General features: G+C 41.8%; 1 protein-coding gene across 5 annotated transcripts in view; it reads left to right on the top strand.

The window, feature by feature from the left end:
- Nucleotides 1-18,795, top strand: part of CRACDL (CRACD like) — a 47,499-nt gene that overhangs the window by 14,601 nt on the left and 14,103 nt on the right. For 2 of the 5 annotated variants that reach the window (XM_075136783.1, XM_075136691.1), the window contains 7 exons: nucleotides 6,147-6,223; nucleotides 7,189-7,351; nucleotides 10,260-10,395; nucleotides 10,758-10,922; nucleotides 11,552-11,620; nucleotides 14,813-15,043; nucleotides 17,177-18,791. In XM_075136783.1, coding sequence (XP_074992884.1) covers nucleotides 6,157-6,223; nucleotides 7,189-7,351; nucleotides 10,260-10,395; nucleotides 10,758-10,922; nucleotides 11,552-11,620; nucleotides 14,813-15,043; nucleotides 17,177-18,791 — 2,446 coding nt within the window. In that variant the 5' untranslated portion in view covers nucleotides 6,147-6,156. The remainder of the gene's footprint in view (nucleotides 1-6,146; nucleotides 6,224-7,188; nucleotides 7,352-10,259; nucleotides 10,396-10,757; nucleotides 10,923-11,551; nucleotides 11,621-14,812; nucleotides 15,044-17,176; nucleotides 18,792-18,795) is intronic. The other 3 variants (XM_075136868.1, XM_075136948.1, XM_075137029.1) reach the window with 2 other exon arrangements.

The raw sequence follows: 18,795 nt of genomic DNA, 5'->3' as shown, positions 1-18,795 counted from the left end.
AAAAACTGATCTGTTGACTTTCAAGCATATTTCTGAAAACCCGGCCGCCACGCCAGCGCACTGCCTGCTAAGCATTTCACAACTCCGTCCGGCCCCCTCCGCTGCTTGCTGACCCGCCCCCACCTCAGGTTAAGGAAGCGGGTGCCCATTCGTCTCTTGACGCAGACAAATCTCCCCTTGGTAACAGCAGCCATAACGCTCCTCCCGCACCCTTGGTGCTGGGCGGGCGGCCGCGCCTCGCGGTCCTCGTCACAGCGCGTATTTGCGCAACATCATGACTGCGGCGAGGGTGGCCGCCGCCGCCTCCTCCTGCGGATCAGCCAGCGTGGGCCTGGGAGAGTCACATCAAACCCTGGGTTCGGGCTGGAAACTTGCCTTTGGAACTGAAAACCTGAGGTATGTCGACTCGCAAGCTCTGGGCAGTGAAAGGTCCGCACAGTTCCCCAATCCTTGTTATTGAACGCCGAGTTGAGATGCAGTCTTTATAAAAGCCTTACAGTACCCCCACTGCAAAACCAATATTGCCCATCCGACCCAAACTTCTAGGATTAATTTAAAAAAACCATGTCCCTGCTGGGATCATCAGAGTCTCTGGGCTCCTGCGCAGGAGGCAGAGGCTGCTGGAACTTGCACCCGGTGTCTCCTCCACCGCGGGTGCCTGTGACCCGCACCTCGGGTCACTTTCTGCTTCACTCCAAAGTCGTCTTACCCGAATGACCTTCCTCCCCGCGCACCGCCTGGATCTCTTCGGCAGCTCTCCCACAGCGAAGCCGCCAGCTCTTCCCCCAGGCGACACTGGGGAGCCGTCCAGGGACGACTCCGGCAGCGGTGGTAGGACCTGGTGTTACGGAAATTACGCATGCCAGCCACCATAACAGGATTCAACTCTTAGGTTTCCGCTGAATCGATAAGCCAAAAGATAGATTCCTCTATAAAAGTACTTTTTATTAATAGCGCTACAGTTCGAGCTGGGTGCCTCCGAACAGGGACCTCGAACAAAGAAATCCCTGGGCAGTTATACCCTTACAATCTAAATTCCCCACCCCTCATGCGACAGTTCAGACCAGTAGTAATATTAGGGTCTGGGGTCTTCCCGTTCTTCATTGGGTCCTTTCATTGTCTCTAGGCAGGCCGTTTCTTTTCTTATCCCCAAGGTTGCAGCTTCTGTTAATGAATGTAGCTTCCTTACCTTCTGGCTTGAACCGGCTCTGGGGCCTTCCTTTACTTTTACTTTTTACTGTGTAAAAATTCAACATATCTAGGTGAAGGTTCACAGCTTGCGGCCTAAGGCTTCAGCAAATTTAGCTACTAATGCTAAGCAAGTTATGCTAAACAAGTTCTGTATATGTAGTAAACCAAATCGCACAACAGTCCCCCCTTTTGTTTTTATAGGCATACCTGCCTTATAAAGGGTCATCAAGAAGGGTACGTCTATACCCTTGCATGCTCCTAAGTATTACGTTTCTGAAACAAATCTGAACACTTTGAAAAAAGCAACAGAACAATAAGATCACAACAACTACAGGAAGTAAAATCTTAATAAGAGTGGCTAATAGGCTTGATAGCCAAGAATTAAGTCCCCAATGGCTGAATAGCATTTCCCATCAATCTTTTGAGGTGCCTGGGTGTAGATGGGAAACTAACGGTTGAATAGAGTTAGCGTTTGTTATCACTTTACCTGTGTTATTGACATAGAAACAGCAAGATGGATTAATAGCTGCACAAACACCCCCTTGACTGGCTAACAATAAATCTAAACCCATTTGGGTTTGAAACACCATTTTAGTTGGTGCGCTATTGTTTGTATGCAGGCAATAGCCAGATTGGAGTTAGCTGCTGTATTATTAATAAAAAGTGTTAAACAATGGAAGAAGCCCAGGCAGTATATGGTTCCTGGGGTTGGTCTATTAGGGTCGCCAGCCATTCTGGATATACACAGTATTACTAAAAGGGATCCAAGGAGTATCAAGAGTATCCATATCACAAGTTCCCCCATATAATCAGTATAAAGGCTATACAATTAGAGCTAAACAGGCTGAGCACAACAAATGTGTGTATTTCATCTGGATGTTATTCCCAAATTATCAATACCTTGTCTTGTTGCAAGCCTCTTCTAACTTTTAGTGGCTGGTGTAGTCTGCACACACAGCACCAATTTATGTGTCCAGAGGCACCTTCACTAGTTATACGTCTCTGACTCCAAGCCTCTCGGCAATATTCCCAAAGACCTTTAAAACAATTATTAGTACACCTTCTAGGATGACAGGGACCACAATTGTTACAGGATAACTGGAGCCAACCGTACTGCAGGATTAGTGGGGTTCTGCGTGGGTGGCGGTTATTCATTTAAGTGATATTCCTTAGAAATTCATTTAACATGTGAGTGATGAATCCAATTCTCTTTCCCTGTAACTTTTACAACAAAATAGGAAGTTAGTAGCACAGTATATGGATACTCCCATTTATGGTCCACTTCGTTTTGCAAGAGTGGACTTTTATCATTTCTGTATCCCCAGACTGGATATTATCTACTTGCATTCCTGCTGGTACTGGTTGGAACCATTGGGCTTGTGCTCTATTTTGTTGTAGATATTTTTGTATTCCCAATACAAATTTGGTAACCCGTTCATCTCCATCTAAGAAACCCTAGTGGGGACAAGGGTCCTGGGTATAATTGTCTTCCAAACACTGTTCCTGTTGATGACAACCCTAGAAGTTGGCGAGGGGTATTTCCAATATCCCAATATCCCATAGTACTATTCCTAAAACTTCAGGCCATTTTAAACCTATCTGACTACATGTTCGAGTAATTTTATTATTTATTTCAATTTCTTTGGAGCCTTTGGTATGGGCTGGACAGTGTACTACAGCGATTTCCCTTGGAAGCTTAATAACTTCCAACAGCATTTGGATTTAAGTTCCATTAGAAATACTCTTTTCTGCTGAGGTGAGGAATTCTCATTCTTTCCATAGCATAGCCGTTGCATGACACACTCCAAAAGTGTATTTAGAATCAGTATAAATAGTCACTCACTGATTACATCCCCACCAGGCTGCTTTGGCTAATTGAGTTAATTCAGGCCCTTGGGCACTCACTGAGGATTGTAGAGGTTCTGTTTCAAGTACCTCTAAGTTTCTCACCACTGCATAGCCCGTGTGTCATTTTCCATTCACGTAGGATGAAGATCCATTGGTGAAAAGGGTTAGATCCAAGTACTCTAGAGGTTGATCTTGCAGATCTTCCTGTAGTCGGCTGGAGTGAAACACCACCTCAGGACAATCATGATGCGGCTCACCATCAGAGGGAACAGGCAGTAAAGCTGCTGCATTCAAAACATTACATCTTTTCAAAGTAATATTATCCGCATTTAAAATCGTTAATTCATAACGATGCGCTCTTTCAGGGGACAATGTTTGTATAGCATGTTGTTTAAGAATGAATTCTACTTCATGTGGGATATACACAGTTATTCGGTGACCCAGAACGAACGGTCTGCTCCTTTTTATGATAGTGCTGTTGCTGGTGTCACTTCAACACAGAAATTATTCCATGCCACTACAGGATCCAGTTGAGTTGAGTAATAAGCCACAGGGCAGCAGCGTGGACCTAGCTTTGGGGTAAGGACTCCGCTGGCTACTCCTTTGTTCTCATGCATGAATAGTTCATAGGACTTGGATTAATCTGGCAATCCCAATGCCGGAGTAGAAGCTAAAGCTCCTTTTATAGCTTGGAAAGTCTTTTCTTTCTCTGGACCCCAACATACATAAGTTCTACATAAGTAGTATACCAAATCGCACAACACTGGCCAAGGACCTGGCTCCTTCTCACATGCCGGTGCTCCAGCCCTGCGCCCTGTGCTGCGCCCTTGCAAGAGACATCCCCAAAAGCACAGCCAGTGGCGGGCTGCCTTCCCCAGGTCTTGGGCACTTTTTGGAAAGACACACTAATTCTTAAAATAACCTTAGAAAACAGCAAAAATGTGGCAGACCTGAAGAATGGCCGCATGAGATCAGAAGGGGAGCAAGGACCTTGCTTCAAGACGCGCAGCTGGCAAGGAGAGAGCTTATCGGGGTTCAGGGTCCTTCTGTTTCCCCTAAGCGAGGAGATGTGTGCCGCACCCCTCGTCACGTATTACTGTCCCCAAATGTTTGGCACACGCAGTGGAAATGCTTTTCGTGACCTCAGATGTCACAGATCAGTCACACAAATCTTCTCTGACATTATGGTGGAGCTAACTTTTTTTTAATCATTTTTATTCTCTAGAAAATTGGCTGCTAAGGTTTGGGCTGGGACAACAACACATTTCTGGTTTGTCAGAAATATAATATGTTATCTGCTTGAATTTTGCCAGAGGGAACGTGTTTATACTTGCCTGCATGTTTCAAACTAACATTTCCATTATGTGGGTATTTATCCCCTGGTGGCTTTGTTCTTCAGAACTAGTGAAGGATGGCATATAAACATTTGGATAAAAAAAATACACCCTCACCTGAGTGCAGCTGGATGCAGCGGAGCTATGCCAGTGGGCCACAGCTGGGGATCTGAGTTATGGCATCCATAATTTATGTAGAGACTGCAGGAGCCCACCTCTGGGTGCCTGTAGCTTATAGAAGCTACAGGGCATGCATGTAACAGCCAAGGCTTTAAAGGCATTGATTTGCACTCCTGCCATTGCTATTGCAACATGACAGTGTGAATCTGAGACACCCTGAGCCTGTTTAATAATTGACTAGATATGCCACAGCCCACAATACATATTTATCTGTCACCTCCCAGCGGGCATTTACTTTAAAAATATAGGTATCATCCATCTGTTCTTTTCTAGGGCCAGTTCCTTACTAATTCTCCCTATGTAAGGCAGGTGCCCTTGACCAAAAGTTGCCCACCCTCATGTTTGTGTTTAACTCCGATTTGGTTTCCCGATGGGTGGTGGCAGCGGGTTGTTTTACAACCAGCGCGCGGGTCCGGCTGGCGGGGAAGCCCCGGAGCCACCGGGCAGCAGAGATGCCTTTGCTGTGGTGGTTGTGCAGCCGTTCGTCACAGCCCGGCTCAAGCGCTCGCTGATGTTCAGGCGACACGTTGTGTTTTAGACGAGTAATAAATGTTTCATTGCCATTTCGCTAACTCTTTGAATTTACAAGCCTTGTTACTTAAGTATGCTGGTACTTCAGGAGATCAAAATAGCTGCGGTGTACTCACCTTCCCATCCGGGTTGTGGCGTGAGCATCTGTCACCACTACAGCCCAAAGAGTTATTCTGCAGCATTTAACCCACCACCCAGACAATGGCATCCGTGACTTTATTCTGCCTCGACCATGAAATTATGGTTTTCCAGATGAAGAAAAGAGAGCACAAACAGACTACTGCTCTGAAAATGCATTTTAAATTGCAGATATTCTGTCCTCAGGCGTGGGACATGTACAATTTTGGAAATATTTTTTAATTTAGGAACCTTAATGAGCAAAGTGATATTTTGCTTCCAAAAAGCAAAGAAGAGAGAAGAATAGAAGAAAATAGATTGTTTTGTTTTTACTTGTATTTTTCTGTTGTCTATACGAACAAAAGAATAAAAGGAGTTGTTATCTTTTCACAAGTTGCTTAAAAAAGAAGAAAAACTAGAATCCATAGAATACTTCAAATTGGATATAAATAAAGGAAAAATACGTGCAGTTCTTTACTAATGTTACTTGTACATATTACCCAAATGCTGTAATTATCACAAAGGCATTTTTTCTGTGGTCAGAATAGGGGTAGAGAGGGAGAGTCGAAGAAGCCCACCTCCTCTGATGCATGCTTTTAGAAGCATTTGAGAATTTCATGAAACTCAATTTTCAGTCAGGAGAGGCTAGTTGGTTAACTAAATCATAATGTACTATTGTCTTATGAAAGTGGAAATACTCTATGGAATTTATTATACCTTAGACTAATAAGCTTCATCCTATGGGATATTTTTATATTTTATGTATATTTATATATAGATATAATACATATTTAGACATATTGTCTATGTGTTTATATATAAAAGCATACACAAAATATTTTATATTTTTGTATTTTAGTAGCTTGCCTGTATGTATGTATACATATATATAGTGAAGTACTGTTATTTTGCTGATATGACTGACACTTTTTCTACCTCCTTTAGTGACTGTCGCATGAGTTCCTCAAGGATAATGGACCCTAAGGAGCGAGAGACTGAAGGAGATGGAGAGGACACTTCAGGTAGAATTGCTCCCTTCCCCAGTGAATGAGAAGTGCTGTGACTTCTTGAGCTTCAATGCCTTCGCTCTCTCACAGAAATGAATCTGTTTGTTTAGGAAATGCATTCTTCCTTTCTCTCCTCCTGTCTCCAAGAGCTGTTAGATTTTTGACATTTTCAGAGTCTTGAAATAAGATTTTTCTAGCATATTGTGACAAAGTTAATTTTTTTACCCAACAAGATCCAACGATAAGTGAAATGCTGACAGGGATGCCTCGCAGTGCTGTCATGCCAACTTATATGGGACAGGCACAAGTTGTTGGGACATCTTGTGCAAAACTCTGCTTTCATTTCAAGTAGTTTCCGTCACAGAGCTTGCAACTGATCCTAATTCAGGTCTTTCCTTACTGAGAAGACTAGCGTTGCTTTTCAAGATTATTGCTTAGTTTCTAGTTTAATACTTTGTGATCCATTGAGTCTCGTAATTAACATTCAAAATATTCTGGCATGTATTATAAAACTGACATTATAAAAGCATTAGCCTCCTGACACTGCACATTCCACCTAAGTAAGACTTTTCTACATTTAAATTGGTTTTGGTAACAACATTGTCCTTATCATCACTATTTAGCTTGCTGAACAAAGGCAGTGGGTTTCCAAGTTGAAACTTCTTCTCTATATCCCAGGCTCTTAATACCGAAGTTTTTCTTCACAGTCTAATTATCTCAAGAGGCAAGTAGAAACTCTATTAGAAAGATCCTACACTGTAGGTTATTTCTTATGTGTCATAAACATTGCAATCCATTCTCCAAGATAATAGTAATTTCATGCTATCAGTATAGTCTTGAAAGACATTAATGCAAGAGCGGACTGTGTTGCCTCTTCCAGGAAAAAAAATCCACTTATGAAGGAATTATGAGGGAATTATTATTGTTCCAAAAATTTGCAAATGCTGCTGGTTGCATCTTCTTTATGTTTCTTCACTTAGGAAAGAAAAAATCGAAGTTCAAATCTTTCAAAAAGTTTTTTGGTAAAAAGAAAAGGAAAGAAACATCTTCTGGGAGCAGCAGTCTGAAGCTATTCCAGTCAACAAGCGATGTTGCAGCCTCACACGACATGCACATTAATTATGATTCTGAAGACAAACTCGAGTAAGTCTTTGGACTGTGGCTGGTAAACAAATACAGAACTGCCACCAAGTTTATTGATTAAAGACACCACAAAATTGCCTCCTCCTCTTTTTCAGAATGCTGCATTCTCAAACAGTTGGCTTTTTCAAGAAAGTACAAATTAAAATGGCTATGCAAGGCAAATTGCAAAGGAATTGGATGGGATGCAGCAAGAAACAATAACTAAAAATGCTTTAATTTAATCATAAATAAGCCGTGGGTTATCGTTTCAAAAGAATGTAATTCCCATCTTCAAAAATGAATTAGGTACTCAGCTTATATCTTGCCAGAATCGTCTTATGCCTCTAAGACGTGTCTCCTAAGGTTTGTTAAAGAAATTTAGATGCCTAACCATTTATGCCAGATTTTTAAAGCAAGGAAGGGATAAGGGGGTGACTGCAACTGAAATCAGCAGGAACCAGAGGCTGCGAAGCCTTTATTTCCTCTGTATACATGGGATTCATCTGACCAAGGGACAAATGTCTGCATCTGAGTTAGTCACCAGCTGCCTTTTATAATCAGCAGAGGGAAGTCAACATTACTAAGAAAGCCCGTATCATTCTTGTGTAGACATCTGAAATTGTTCAGACGAACCAGGCTCTAGAAGTGCCTATTTCTTGAGAGCTGGGGGGACCAGCTCCAATGTAGATACCTGTGGTTTAACGTCTGAAGTTAGACCAGATGAATCCCAGCCTGTGTATCTGTCTGCCTCTGAAAATCCTGTCTTTGTTCAGGCATTGCCAAAAATGTTACCCACTACTGAAAAGATAACCACGAGAAACCTGGTCTAAAGTTCAAATGTGTTTCTGGATGGAGAGATGGACTGAGGAGCCCCTTGGCTCCCTAAAAAGCAAGCCCTCGCATTGGTGGATGTTGTGCCTCTCAGAACAAGCCTCCTACTCCTCAGGCGAGAGATGCTGCTGTGCCCAGGGACGGGAAAGACAAACCATCCCGGCCATTTAAAACGACATTATACAACGCGGCCACCAGGCAGCGCCAAACAACCAAAAGAAATTATTAACGACTTTTCTTTTGTCTTTTGTGGCATTGGCAATAGTAATATTGGTCCAGCTTGAAGCTCCAGGAGTTCCGGGCTGGCAGCACCAGGTCTAACAGTGGGCTATAGCGTTGTTGTTTGACAACGTATTTTTAAGATATGGATGGTCAGCTTTTCTCTCCCTTGCGCACGACTCAACAAGGTCGTGTTCGGGTGGGTACGATCTTTGGCTGTTTTGGCCATGTTCCTGTGCCATTACTTGCAGGGTTGTTGCATTATTGTTTCTTAATATTTGCTTAGACAGACAAAGACCAGGAAATTCTTTGAAAGGAAGGAAAATTAATTTGAGCACTCATAATCTGAGGAGACATCTAGGGTACCTCCATTACGCATCCGGGAGGTGTGTGTCTGCTAGAAAGAGGAAGCAAAGGTAGCATGCAGGGGTAAATGTGCACATGCAATAACACTGCTTATCTGACTGCCGTTGCAGTCTTTGTAAAATGTCGGTGCGTTCAGCAGCCATCACAGCCCTGACTGGCACTTACTTTGCAAATTGCTATAGATCTGTCTGACCCTGGATGCATTGCAGAGATCACATTTTCACTTAGATAAATTGTTCTTCTAATGTCTCTAAGGCATTAAGCAGAAGCAGCAGGCTTTCCTTCCTTCTGCAGCAGGAATACAGATCAACTTTTTCCTGCTATTGTTTTATCAAACATATTTATAGCAGCCATTACAAGGAAAATGTTACTTTCTGCCATGTTTGTTTATGTTCCTGAATGTCCCTGCGACAGTATCTAAGATCCAAAAATACACAGTTCTCCTTTTTTTTTGCTTTTTTTTTTCTCTAGAGTGTCAGCTGAATTAACTTGATAGTTACATGAACCCAAACAGTTCTGTATTCTGTACTCTGGTTTGCCATTTCATAGCTGTCTTATTTAAAAAATTTTAAAGAAGTGAGTCCTAGAAGAAATGCCATGTGCACGCATTTCTGGTCCCTGCTCAGTTAGGCTATGAGCTGAGCTGAGGAAAATGAGAACAAGAGACCTCCTAGCAGCTAGCTGTCTGTCGGTGGGTCTCCCGTACCATTCCCATGAGGAAACAAAGTGTTCATGCCCCACATGTAACATTTGCAAAAGAAGTTACATACCACGGGCATCAAAGGTAGGAAACAGAATATGAGAAGCGACCCACAAAAGAATCTTCTGCTTCCTCTCACCAACCCACAAAGAGTGTCCAGGAAAAAATGTGTCCCCCAGGCTCATAAGGGAAAATCCCAGGGATCTTGATATAGAGCACAGGACCTTGTAAACATCTTGTAAGGATTTATGCAAATGATTCCATGTGAGAACTATATTGCCTGGAGTATTTTTCTTAATGACCTGCATGGCAGAGATATACATTAAATGCTGTACCACACTTAAATAGTAAAAGGTACTTATTCTTCCTATGGTAATGGTCAGTCATTTGCAAGACACATTCTTACATTAGCAAGAAGTTAGTCCATCTCAGGTACAGGCTCGTTTAAGTGAACTCCCATCATTTTGCACCTGGGCTTGCCTGCAGCACTGTCATGCCACCCAGCTGCTGGCTTCCAGCCAAGGGGCGGTAGCTTTTCCATAAGATATAATTCAATTGCTGGGGTTAAACTGTCTTTAACCTTGATTCAGTTTGTTAACATGACAGATAACAGCATTTGCAAATTTTTGTTTGGTGTTACCTAGATTAGCCTGAATGACTGTATTGTATTCAGGGCAAAGTCTGGAATCTCATGTGTGATGTATGCTGCGTGCACCTATCTCCCACTCCATGTTCAACAGACCACCTGAATTAAGAGTAATAGGACTGGCAAAAAAGTCTGTATGTTTTCACTCAGTTGTTATATTATTCTAGGACACATAAAGGCATTATGGGAAGCAGAGCTTTGTCACATGATAGCATTTTCATCCCTGAGACTGGGCAAGAGCCTGCAAGGCCAGTAAGAGTGTTTTCTCAAGAAAACGTTTCTGATCGGATTAGAGCTTTACAGGTAATTTACACAACATAATTTTTTCAAATGCAAGAGGTGGAATGTCTTTCCGGGCTTGATTTTGTGGGATAATATTTGTGGTTGAACATTTGATTAGTAAGTAATATCTGTCTGCAGCTTACATTAAATGTCGCATTTGTTAATTAGACAGCAGTATCATATCTTGATTCTACTTAAATGATAGTTGAAAAATGGATAGGTTGTTTGGCTCCCTAAGAGAACGTCTAAAGTGAGATGTCCTGTGCCCTGGATCATTCAATTATGAAGTTAAAATAAAGGTAACTCATTGACCTGAGCTAAAAAATGTACTGGGGAAACCTCCATCACTATCACATGCTAATGTATTTTATGCCATGCTGAAGTTGAAACTCCAGCCTACCATGAAATTGGGACCTCCACCTCCATTTGGACTTCATGCGAAAAGAACAGAGGATGCTGGGACCAGTTCTGAAGATGATGGATTACCCAGGAGCCCTCCAGAAATGTCTTTGCTCCATGGAAACCTAAATTCAGACACAACAACAAGAGTGAGTAGTTCCAGTGTTGACAAAAATCAGTGTTTAATGACTTTTTTTACCTGTGTGTGGAAGGCAGAATATATTATTGGTTTGCTATATGTATCACTACTTTATGCCTGAAATACCTTACTCAAAATGGGAAAATGCTATCTCTCTGTGTAAACAGCTACTTAGAATCTCTGTTCCTATTAAAATATAAATATCACGCCAGAAAATGCAGCACTAGGAAGGAGAAGATCTGTTTGTGTGCGTGCATGGGGATGCTGGGTTTTTTTACGGACTACAGAGAACTGCCAGGCATAAAAAAAAAAGTCTGAAAAATCTGTATTCTCCCTTGAATGTGCTGATAAGAGAGCTCTCTTCTTTAATGTTTTTCTAGGCTGTCATCAGAAAAAGAAACATAAAAGAATTTGAAACTGTTTTTTCTTTTTAAATGATAGTTTTGCTATACATTATTTCATTCTTTATCTGCATGTCTTACACTTTATGTTTGCAGTGTCCTTGCTAATCCTTAAGACTATAGAGAAAAACAACTTACATTGTCAGTATCTGTGTGCACTTTGTGTAGATGGTTTCTGCGAGTATATCTACCTTGTTTGTCATCTTTTACTGAATCTCTTCCTCATTCCATTCCACAGTTCTCTGACTCTCACAAGCACCTTAGCTCTTTGAGTTTAGCTGGAACAGGCAGTGAAGAAGAAGAACAGGTAACTTCTGCCAAATGTATTAAGGGCCAAGCAATTATGCATAGTGTTTTTTTAAAGAAATATAAGACATAAATATTATTTTGTTGCCCGTCTGCTGCAAAAAACAACCTTGTATGTATGTAATTGCATGCCTGTCTGTTTGCTGTGCTTTTTTAATGCCTGTCCATCTAACATAAACCTTATGATTATTTATCAACATAATTCTGACGCCAACTAATCTCCCGTTGATAATAATTAAGCCCTCTGTAATAGCTCATATCCTTTAGCAAACGTTACAGACATGATTTAATCTCCAAACATGACCAACCAGATTTAGACACTGAAACAGTATCCCTTTTTTTAAAGATGGGAAATTGCACTAAAGGCTGCTTGGGTTACATGCACAGGATAAGGGAGGAAACTTGTTGAGGAGCTGTGAACAAAATCTAGATCCTCTGAAATCTGCCCATCCCCTGGCTTTAAGTACAAGGTTACCTCGCACTGACACAGAAAGTGTTTGCCTGATGATAGTGGCTGACATTGCTGCTTAGGAGACTGAGGTTCAGCCTTCAGTCGGATTCTGGCCACGTGAGCCAGCGCGAGCTGTGAATTTTGCTGAAGTGATGTTTTCAGGACTTGAGTACAGGCAAATAGATGGCTTTCTTCAATCAGCAGCCAGCCGTTCTGGCTGATTAAAGGGCGGTTTTGAAAGGCTCTGAAGAGTCCCTTTTAGTTGTCCGCAGCTGGAGTCATGGTGGAAACAACACGGGGGGTAAAGAGAAAAGTGTTTTCTAGAAATAGGAGGAGGGGTGGAGGGGAATTGCAGAAAGGAAATAGAGAAGCTAGTCCTGAGCTGACTATTCCTTGGTAATTATGCAAAATTTGTTTCAAGGCCAGCTGCAGCAGGGCTCAGCAAAGATTTCTAGCCCCACTTGTTAGATTCCACATGAAGCTGTTTGAAAAACTGCTTATATGCAGTGGAATTTTGATACTTTTAAAGAAGAACAACAGAACACGTGAAGAAGGTATTTCTTGAAAACTGGTATAGGCTCACTGTAAATTTGTCCAGTCCAGATGCATGTTTGCTGAAGGAGGATTTATGTCTCCCTGTTGTTCCATTAGCATCACCCTCTGACTCACTCGCTGACTCCTGAGACGCGGTGGTGACCATGCGGTTGCTCAGCTTTTTCCACATGCCCCATCATTTAGCTCAGAGCTCTCTTCATCTCAGTCCAGTTTCAGAGCGCAGCCAGAAAGTAGCCCCACCTGAAGACCTTCCTCCCAAACTGGCATTTCGGAGAGATTTAGCCCTGCTTCTAGAAGTCGGAGATCAGCTCGCAGGGCTGAGGAGTTTTGCACAACGCAACCCTGAGGTTTTGGGCAGCAATGACACCTTGCTGTGTCTTGGAAGCTTTCCTGGATCGAAGAAGGGAGAAAAGGATCGTGACCAACCCATCCTGGCTTTGGGGATGGGGCTGCCTGATGACCCCCTACCTTGTGCCACCCAGCGTGACCAGCTGAAGGACAGCTGAGCCATGTGCGCATGGGGTTTCGCGAAAGGCGTCTGCCAGCCGTCCCCTCCTCTAACAGGCTTTGTCAGAGCCAGTCTTCATGGGACAGGCGACTTCTGCAGCTGGCTCAGAGCTGGCATTCACTCGGGCTGCTGAAATTTAAGTAACAAACCAGATTCTTGATTTTCCAGCGTAATGGCCAACACTGAGCACTGCCAACGAGAAGACATGCAAAGTTCTCGAGGAAAAGCAGAAGCCAAAAGAAAGGCAGGCAAATAATGACGTGCCTTGAAAGAGAACATGTGCTGCGTCTTTATCATGGAGCTGAAATGTCAATGTATTCACTGTTAGGTACTAATGTATAATGCAGCCACGTATCGTTTGTTGTACATTAGTCATGTTTGAGTACTAGACTGCAGATATTGTAGAGTGAAAATTAATGAGAGCATCCATTATTCAGCATGGCTGAGCAACTTTTTTTTTTTTTTAAATAGAAAGCATGATCAGAAGCTGTGGATCCAGCCTCCGCTAAAATCAATGGGAGTTTTCCCCTGGCCGTTGAGGAAGCTGTAGCAGGCCCTCGCTACACTACAGAGTATCTTTTGGCTGCAGTGCATAATGCAGAACTCTACTTGTAGAAAACGCTGATGCTTTTTCCCTCCCAAAATAAAACTAACAATATCCTGCTCTCCCCTTCTCCCTTCCAACCCCTCAGTAAAATACCACTTCCAGAGAAAGAAGAAAGAAAAAGAAAAGAAGAAAGCCTGCAGAAGAAAGCATGCAAAGGAGGAAAGCTCCTCTAATGAAATGAACTGTAATTTCAAGCCTACGAAGAGAGTGCTGTCACGAGTTGTCAGTTAATGCCATGACAGATAGTTTGGAAATATCATTTTGCCTATTTGCAGAAACTGAATCTGAGAGAAAGGAAGAACCCTTTTTATAGTCAATTTTCATAAATTTTTCAGTCTCCTTTTTGCATCAGCCCTGGGACTGCGGTAGTTTTTGGTGGATTCCAGCTTCATGAAAGTACTGCACCCCTTGGAGCATTCAGGAGTTGTTTCTGGATGGGTTATTGGCCTCTAGTAGGAATTGCCCATCATTGCCTTCCCCAGAATACTATATTAATGAAATGTTACATTTCAGGTAAACTCCCTAGTTATTTTGCAGATATAGATACATGAGGAAAAACTGCAAGCTGACTTAAGTGTCAACACCATTGACGTTTGATTCTTTTGTCTTTAGGAGGGCATTGTAGAGTTGGAAGGGATCTGACGAAGTATAGGAAGCTAGAGATGCTCCAGCCCAGCATAACTGTGGGTAGGAGCCTAGACACAGATGCTGGAGGACAGACGCAGAAAGGAAATTGGCCCTTTACGTTCTATAACTGAATATTCTTCATAAATCTGTCTTCTAAAACATGGTGGCCGTGTATTTGTATGCTTTAGATGTTCTCGTTAAATGTGAGTTGGTCCTTCCCACTGGACAGTATACCATGATATTCAAGCAAGTAAAAATGCAGAATTGCTAACACCAATACTCCACGTGCAACATTAGGAAATGCAATGTATTTTAAAGAGATGTCAAAAATTAAAACAGGCAACCTTAAAGTGCCAATGAACATGTCCCCTTCTTTGTAGAATTGTTATTTTCATGTCTTTGTTTCTTTATTTGATTCTCTATGTGGGGATTTTTTTTTTTTCAGGTTACATTGGGTCCTTCTTCTAGATCTCGCTCTACAGATGGTCAGCTGTTCCCCAGGCATGAAAGTGCTAAAACCGGAGCTCCCCAGATATCTGACAGTACCATCTCGCCTGCAGCCATTTTTGACACTCCACCTGAGCTTTCCTCTTGCTTGGATAATTCTGCTGCTAAACACAAGCTTTTAATAAAACCCCGGAACCAGAGATCCAGTAAAATGAGAAGATTTTCTCAGGTACTTTTGAAAATAAATAGTGTCACCTTTGACACAAAACCAGGAAGTTCTTACCGGACTTTGTATTTCAAACTCAGATATGATAAGAAAAGTCAGATTGCGGCATGGATATTTCATTGGGTTTTAATAGCTGTTATTTGATGAGGCTACGTATCTGGAGTAGACACTAGGAACAGATTAAGTATTATGGGTTTACTTGTTAACTCTTGATGCAGCAGTTTACGTAACAATTTCTTCTTAAATTTACCGTGCAATACATTTTAGTATCTGACAGCTTCATTTCTTACTTAAAAAAATTTTTTCGGAAAGTGTTATGATCAACTTGTGTACTTTTCCTAGTCTGAAAGATCCTGTAAAATCTTGAGTCTTTGAGAGACTATTGATGGAGGAGCTGCTTTAACTTCTCACATATAATTGGGCTTATATTTTCAAAAACTACAGAAAGAGTAACTTGTGACCTATTAGTTGGAGCCAAATGCTGTACATTAGGACTGTTCTGAATTCAGCCCTCTCCCTGCCCCAAAACTTCATGTGCACTACAGAGACTTAAAATAAATCTCCACAGAAAAAGAAAAAGGTGTATACTATTAAAAAAACTATTAAAAAGTGTATACTATTAAAAAACCATTGTTTTTTAAAGCCATCCTTTGAAAACACTATTTATCTGATTCGTCATATCTTATGAAGGGCATAGCTTAATTTTTCTTCTTTCTCTCCTCTTTTTAGAACTAAAGTTTGCAGCTCTTACTACAGTATTTGCACTTCATTGTTTGTGGTTTCAAATACATTGAAGCCATTAAATTAGCTTGCTTAACACTAGGAATATTATTCCCTCTGTCTCTAAATATTACTTAGCTGATATTCTGTATTTTCCAAAATCTGTGAGTGATCTTTGGGCTCGGTAGAGCACCACTGCGAGCAATACAACAATGAGGCCAGTTATTTAGAAACGCATGTAAAGCAATAACTCACTGATCAAACCCCCTCTTCCATTGTAAAATTGTTACCGAAATACAATTGCTTTGTCCAGTCTCCCTATAAACTGCCCTAAACTAGATGATTGAGCCCTCCTGGTTTTCCATGGAGAGTGTTCACATCTATTGATAATACAATTTTTAATATTTTCCTGCCTGACCCTGCCTGTGCACCTTGCATCTGGCTAACTGATGTCTTATGCTTTTATCTTCCTGTGTATATGGATTGTGAATGCAGGTGGCATTGCAGCTCTGTCTTTGCAATTGCACTTGCAGAAGAAGTCGGAAGAACCCTAAAAGTATCTTCAGAGTGCAAGTTTTGTGTTCTTACAATTAGGGCCTACATCCAAAATATATATTTACCCAACAAACTACAGTGAATCAGTGAGCTGATACAGGCACCATATGAAAAGGCATATTCAGCAGCTTAATAATGTGCTTTCAAATAATCCTGTATATTTAGCCAGTCCTTACCTGAAGCTTAATCACAAGACCTCACAGATAACTACATATGCATTTATAAACTGTTATCAAATAGTCTAACTCTTGAAAGAAAAAGAAGACTTATACACAAAGGAGGCAAGGCTGTAATGCTCTATGGCAGTGGGATTAGACAGAAGACTGCCATATGGGGGTAGATACTCAGCTGGCATAGAGTGTCATAACGGATGGACTTGTTAGGTTTTTGCTCTTCCGTCTATGTACGCTTCCCTCTTCAGAATCATGCTTTAGGAAGAATGGGTTGTTTTATTTTTAATGCTAGTATGGAGTAGCAAAATACAAAGGGACAGATTTTTCTCTTTCGAGTGCTGCTTTTTGCCTAAGAGCAATACAACATATCCAGTATCCTCTGGGGAATCAAGTGCCAAGGACTGTCCAATGGCCATTGTTTTGATGAACTTCCCATCTACAAAGGCATGAAAGCACTAGTTGTGCAGAAGGAAGCGTCACTCATTGCTTTTATATCGGTTAAATACATTGTTCCAGGATCTGCTTAGATAAAAAAGCATCCAGTATGTAGGTTAAGAAAACAGCAAGCTCAGCACTGGAGGCAAGTATTGCCTTCCTCTCTAAGATCTTGGTTGTAAATGTAATGATGAATAAGAAAAAAAGTGAATCTGTAGATAGTGATGGGGCTTTCTGAATTTATTTCTTGCAGAGGACCCAGTCTGAATCTCTGACTGATTTGAGCTGTACCCCAGAAGAAGAAGAGGATGATGAAAAGGAGATGCAGACAGACTTGCCAGATGCTGTATTCAAACCCAGCGATCAAGAACTGCCATGCGGCACAGCTGCAGCGCAGGATGTGGCTTCCTGGCGGAAGCCCAGAATGCCTGAGGACTTTCCTCCTGCTTTGAGACCAGCGATGACTCAGCCCACTTCTGAGTCTGCTGTTGTACAGGAAGCCCTGCTACCAGAGAATAAACCAGAGGGCTGCCAACCAACACTGGAAACAACGTGTGTGAAGTCTGAGTCCTCATTGCTGTTAGGAGACAAAGACTCAGCAACGTCCTCCTACTCCGGTCCAGACAGAGAAGTACAAAAGCAAGAAGATTCCTCAGAAACACCAGTTCTGTTGTCTGAGGATGTGAGTGATGTGTCAATCAATATTTTAAATCAAGAAAATAAGGAGCTTCCTACTGTGTTTTCAGTAAATAAAATACCATCCGAAGAAGATATTTCAATTAGCAAGAATAGTATTGTTTGCTTGGAAGGGTCAGAAGAAAATATACAGAAGGATGATCAGATACCTGTGGAAATGCCCTGTAATAAAGAGGCAAAGAAAGAGGTTGCTCTATTGTCAGAGTCCAGCAAGCAATTTTCCATAGGTTCTTTCCAGCCCATGGACTTGTTCCATGTTTCACATCCTGCTTCCTCAACACGGATGGGATCATCTGCTTCCTACTCTCTAGAGAAAACAAAGACTGCACAAGAGGCAGCTGCTTCTGGTAAGGAGAACAGTCAGTCACTGGTCCACAAGGAGGAACTTTTGGGGAAGAAAGCTGAAAAAGCAGCGAATGAACTCAATGCCATGAGAAAGTTTTCTGTCTCCTCTGCACGGGAAAGACCAAGGACCAGAAGCCTACACTTCCCAGAAATATCAGAGTTGGAAAGCCCATTAAATACCGGATTCTTCCTGTCCAAAGCAAAGGTCTCCTTGAAAAATGAGAAGTGGAAAGAAGACTTTCAGAAGGGATCAGATCCGGAGGAGGAAAAAAATAGCGACAAAAAGCAGGCTTTGCTGCCAGAGTCCAATTCTGAGAACACAGGCCAACCTGCAGAAATTTTGGCTGGCTGCATTTCTCCGGCTGTCGATGCGGTGCCGGTGCCAAGCGATTCTTCGGTGGTATCTCAGAATCGGCCAAGCTGTGAAGATAAAAGTCCTTTTCAAGTGAAACTTAGATCCACCTCACTGTCCTTGAAATATAGAGACAACTCGTCACCAGAATCAAAAGGGATTAAAAGATACAGTGCAGAGTTTAATTTAGAAAATGAGGGATTGACTTCCTTTCTAAAAGTTGATACGGCACAGATCAAAAAAACAGCCAATACAAATATTGGTGATTCTTTAAATGAAAAGATCAAACCCAAAGCGAAGTCCTCTGAACAGCTTAGTAGCAAACCTCCATTGCCTAAAAAGCCAGCCTTGCAAAACATAACCGTTCCAAATACTACTGCAAACAAGGAGAAGCAGGACAAAGCTATTCACTCTCCTGAATCCAGAAATGAAGATAGAGACTTGGAGAAAAAGTCAAATCCTTGTAAAGTGTCTGGTAA

The sequence above is a fragment of the Calonectris borealis genome, chromosome 1, assembly GCF_964195595.1.
Source record: "Calonectris borealis chromosome 1, bCalBor7.hap1.2, whole genome shotgun sequence".
NCBI classification, from domain to species: Eukaryota; Metazoa; Chordata; class Aves; order Procellariiformes; family Procellariidae; genus Calonectris; species Calonectris borealis.
Note: the sequence above shows the minus strand (reverse complement) of the source record. Positions and strands in the feature narration are given on the sequence as shown.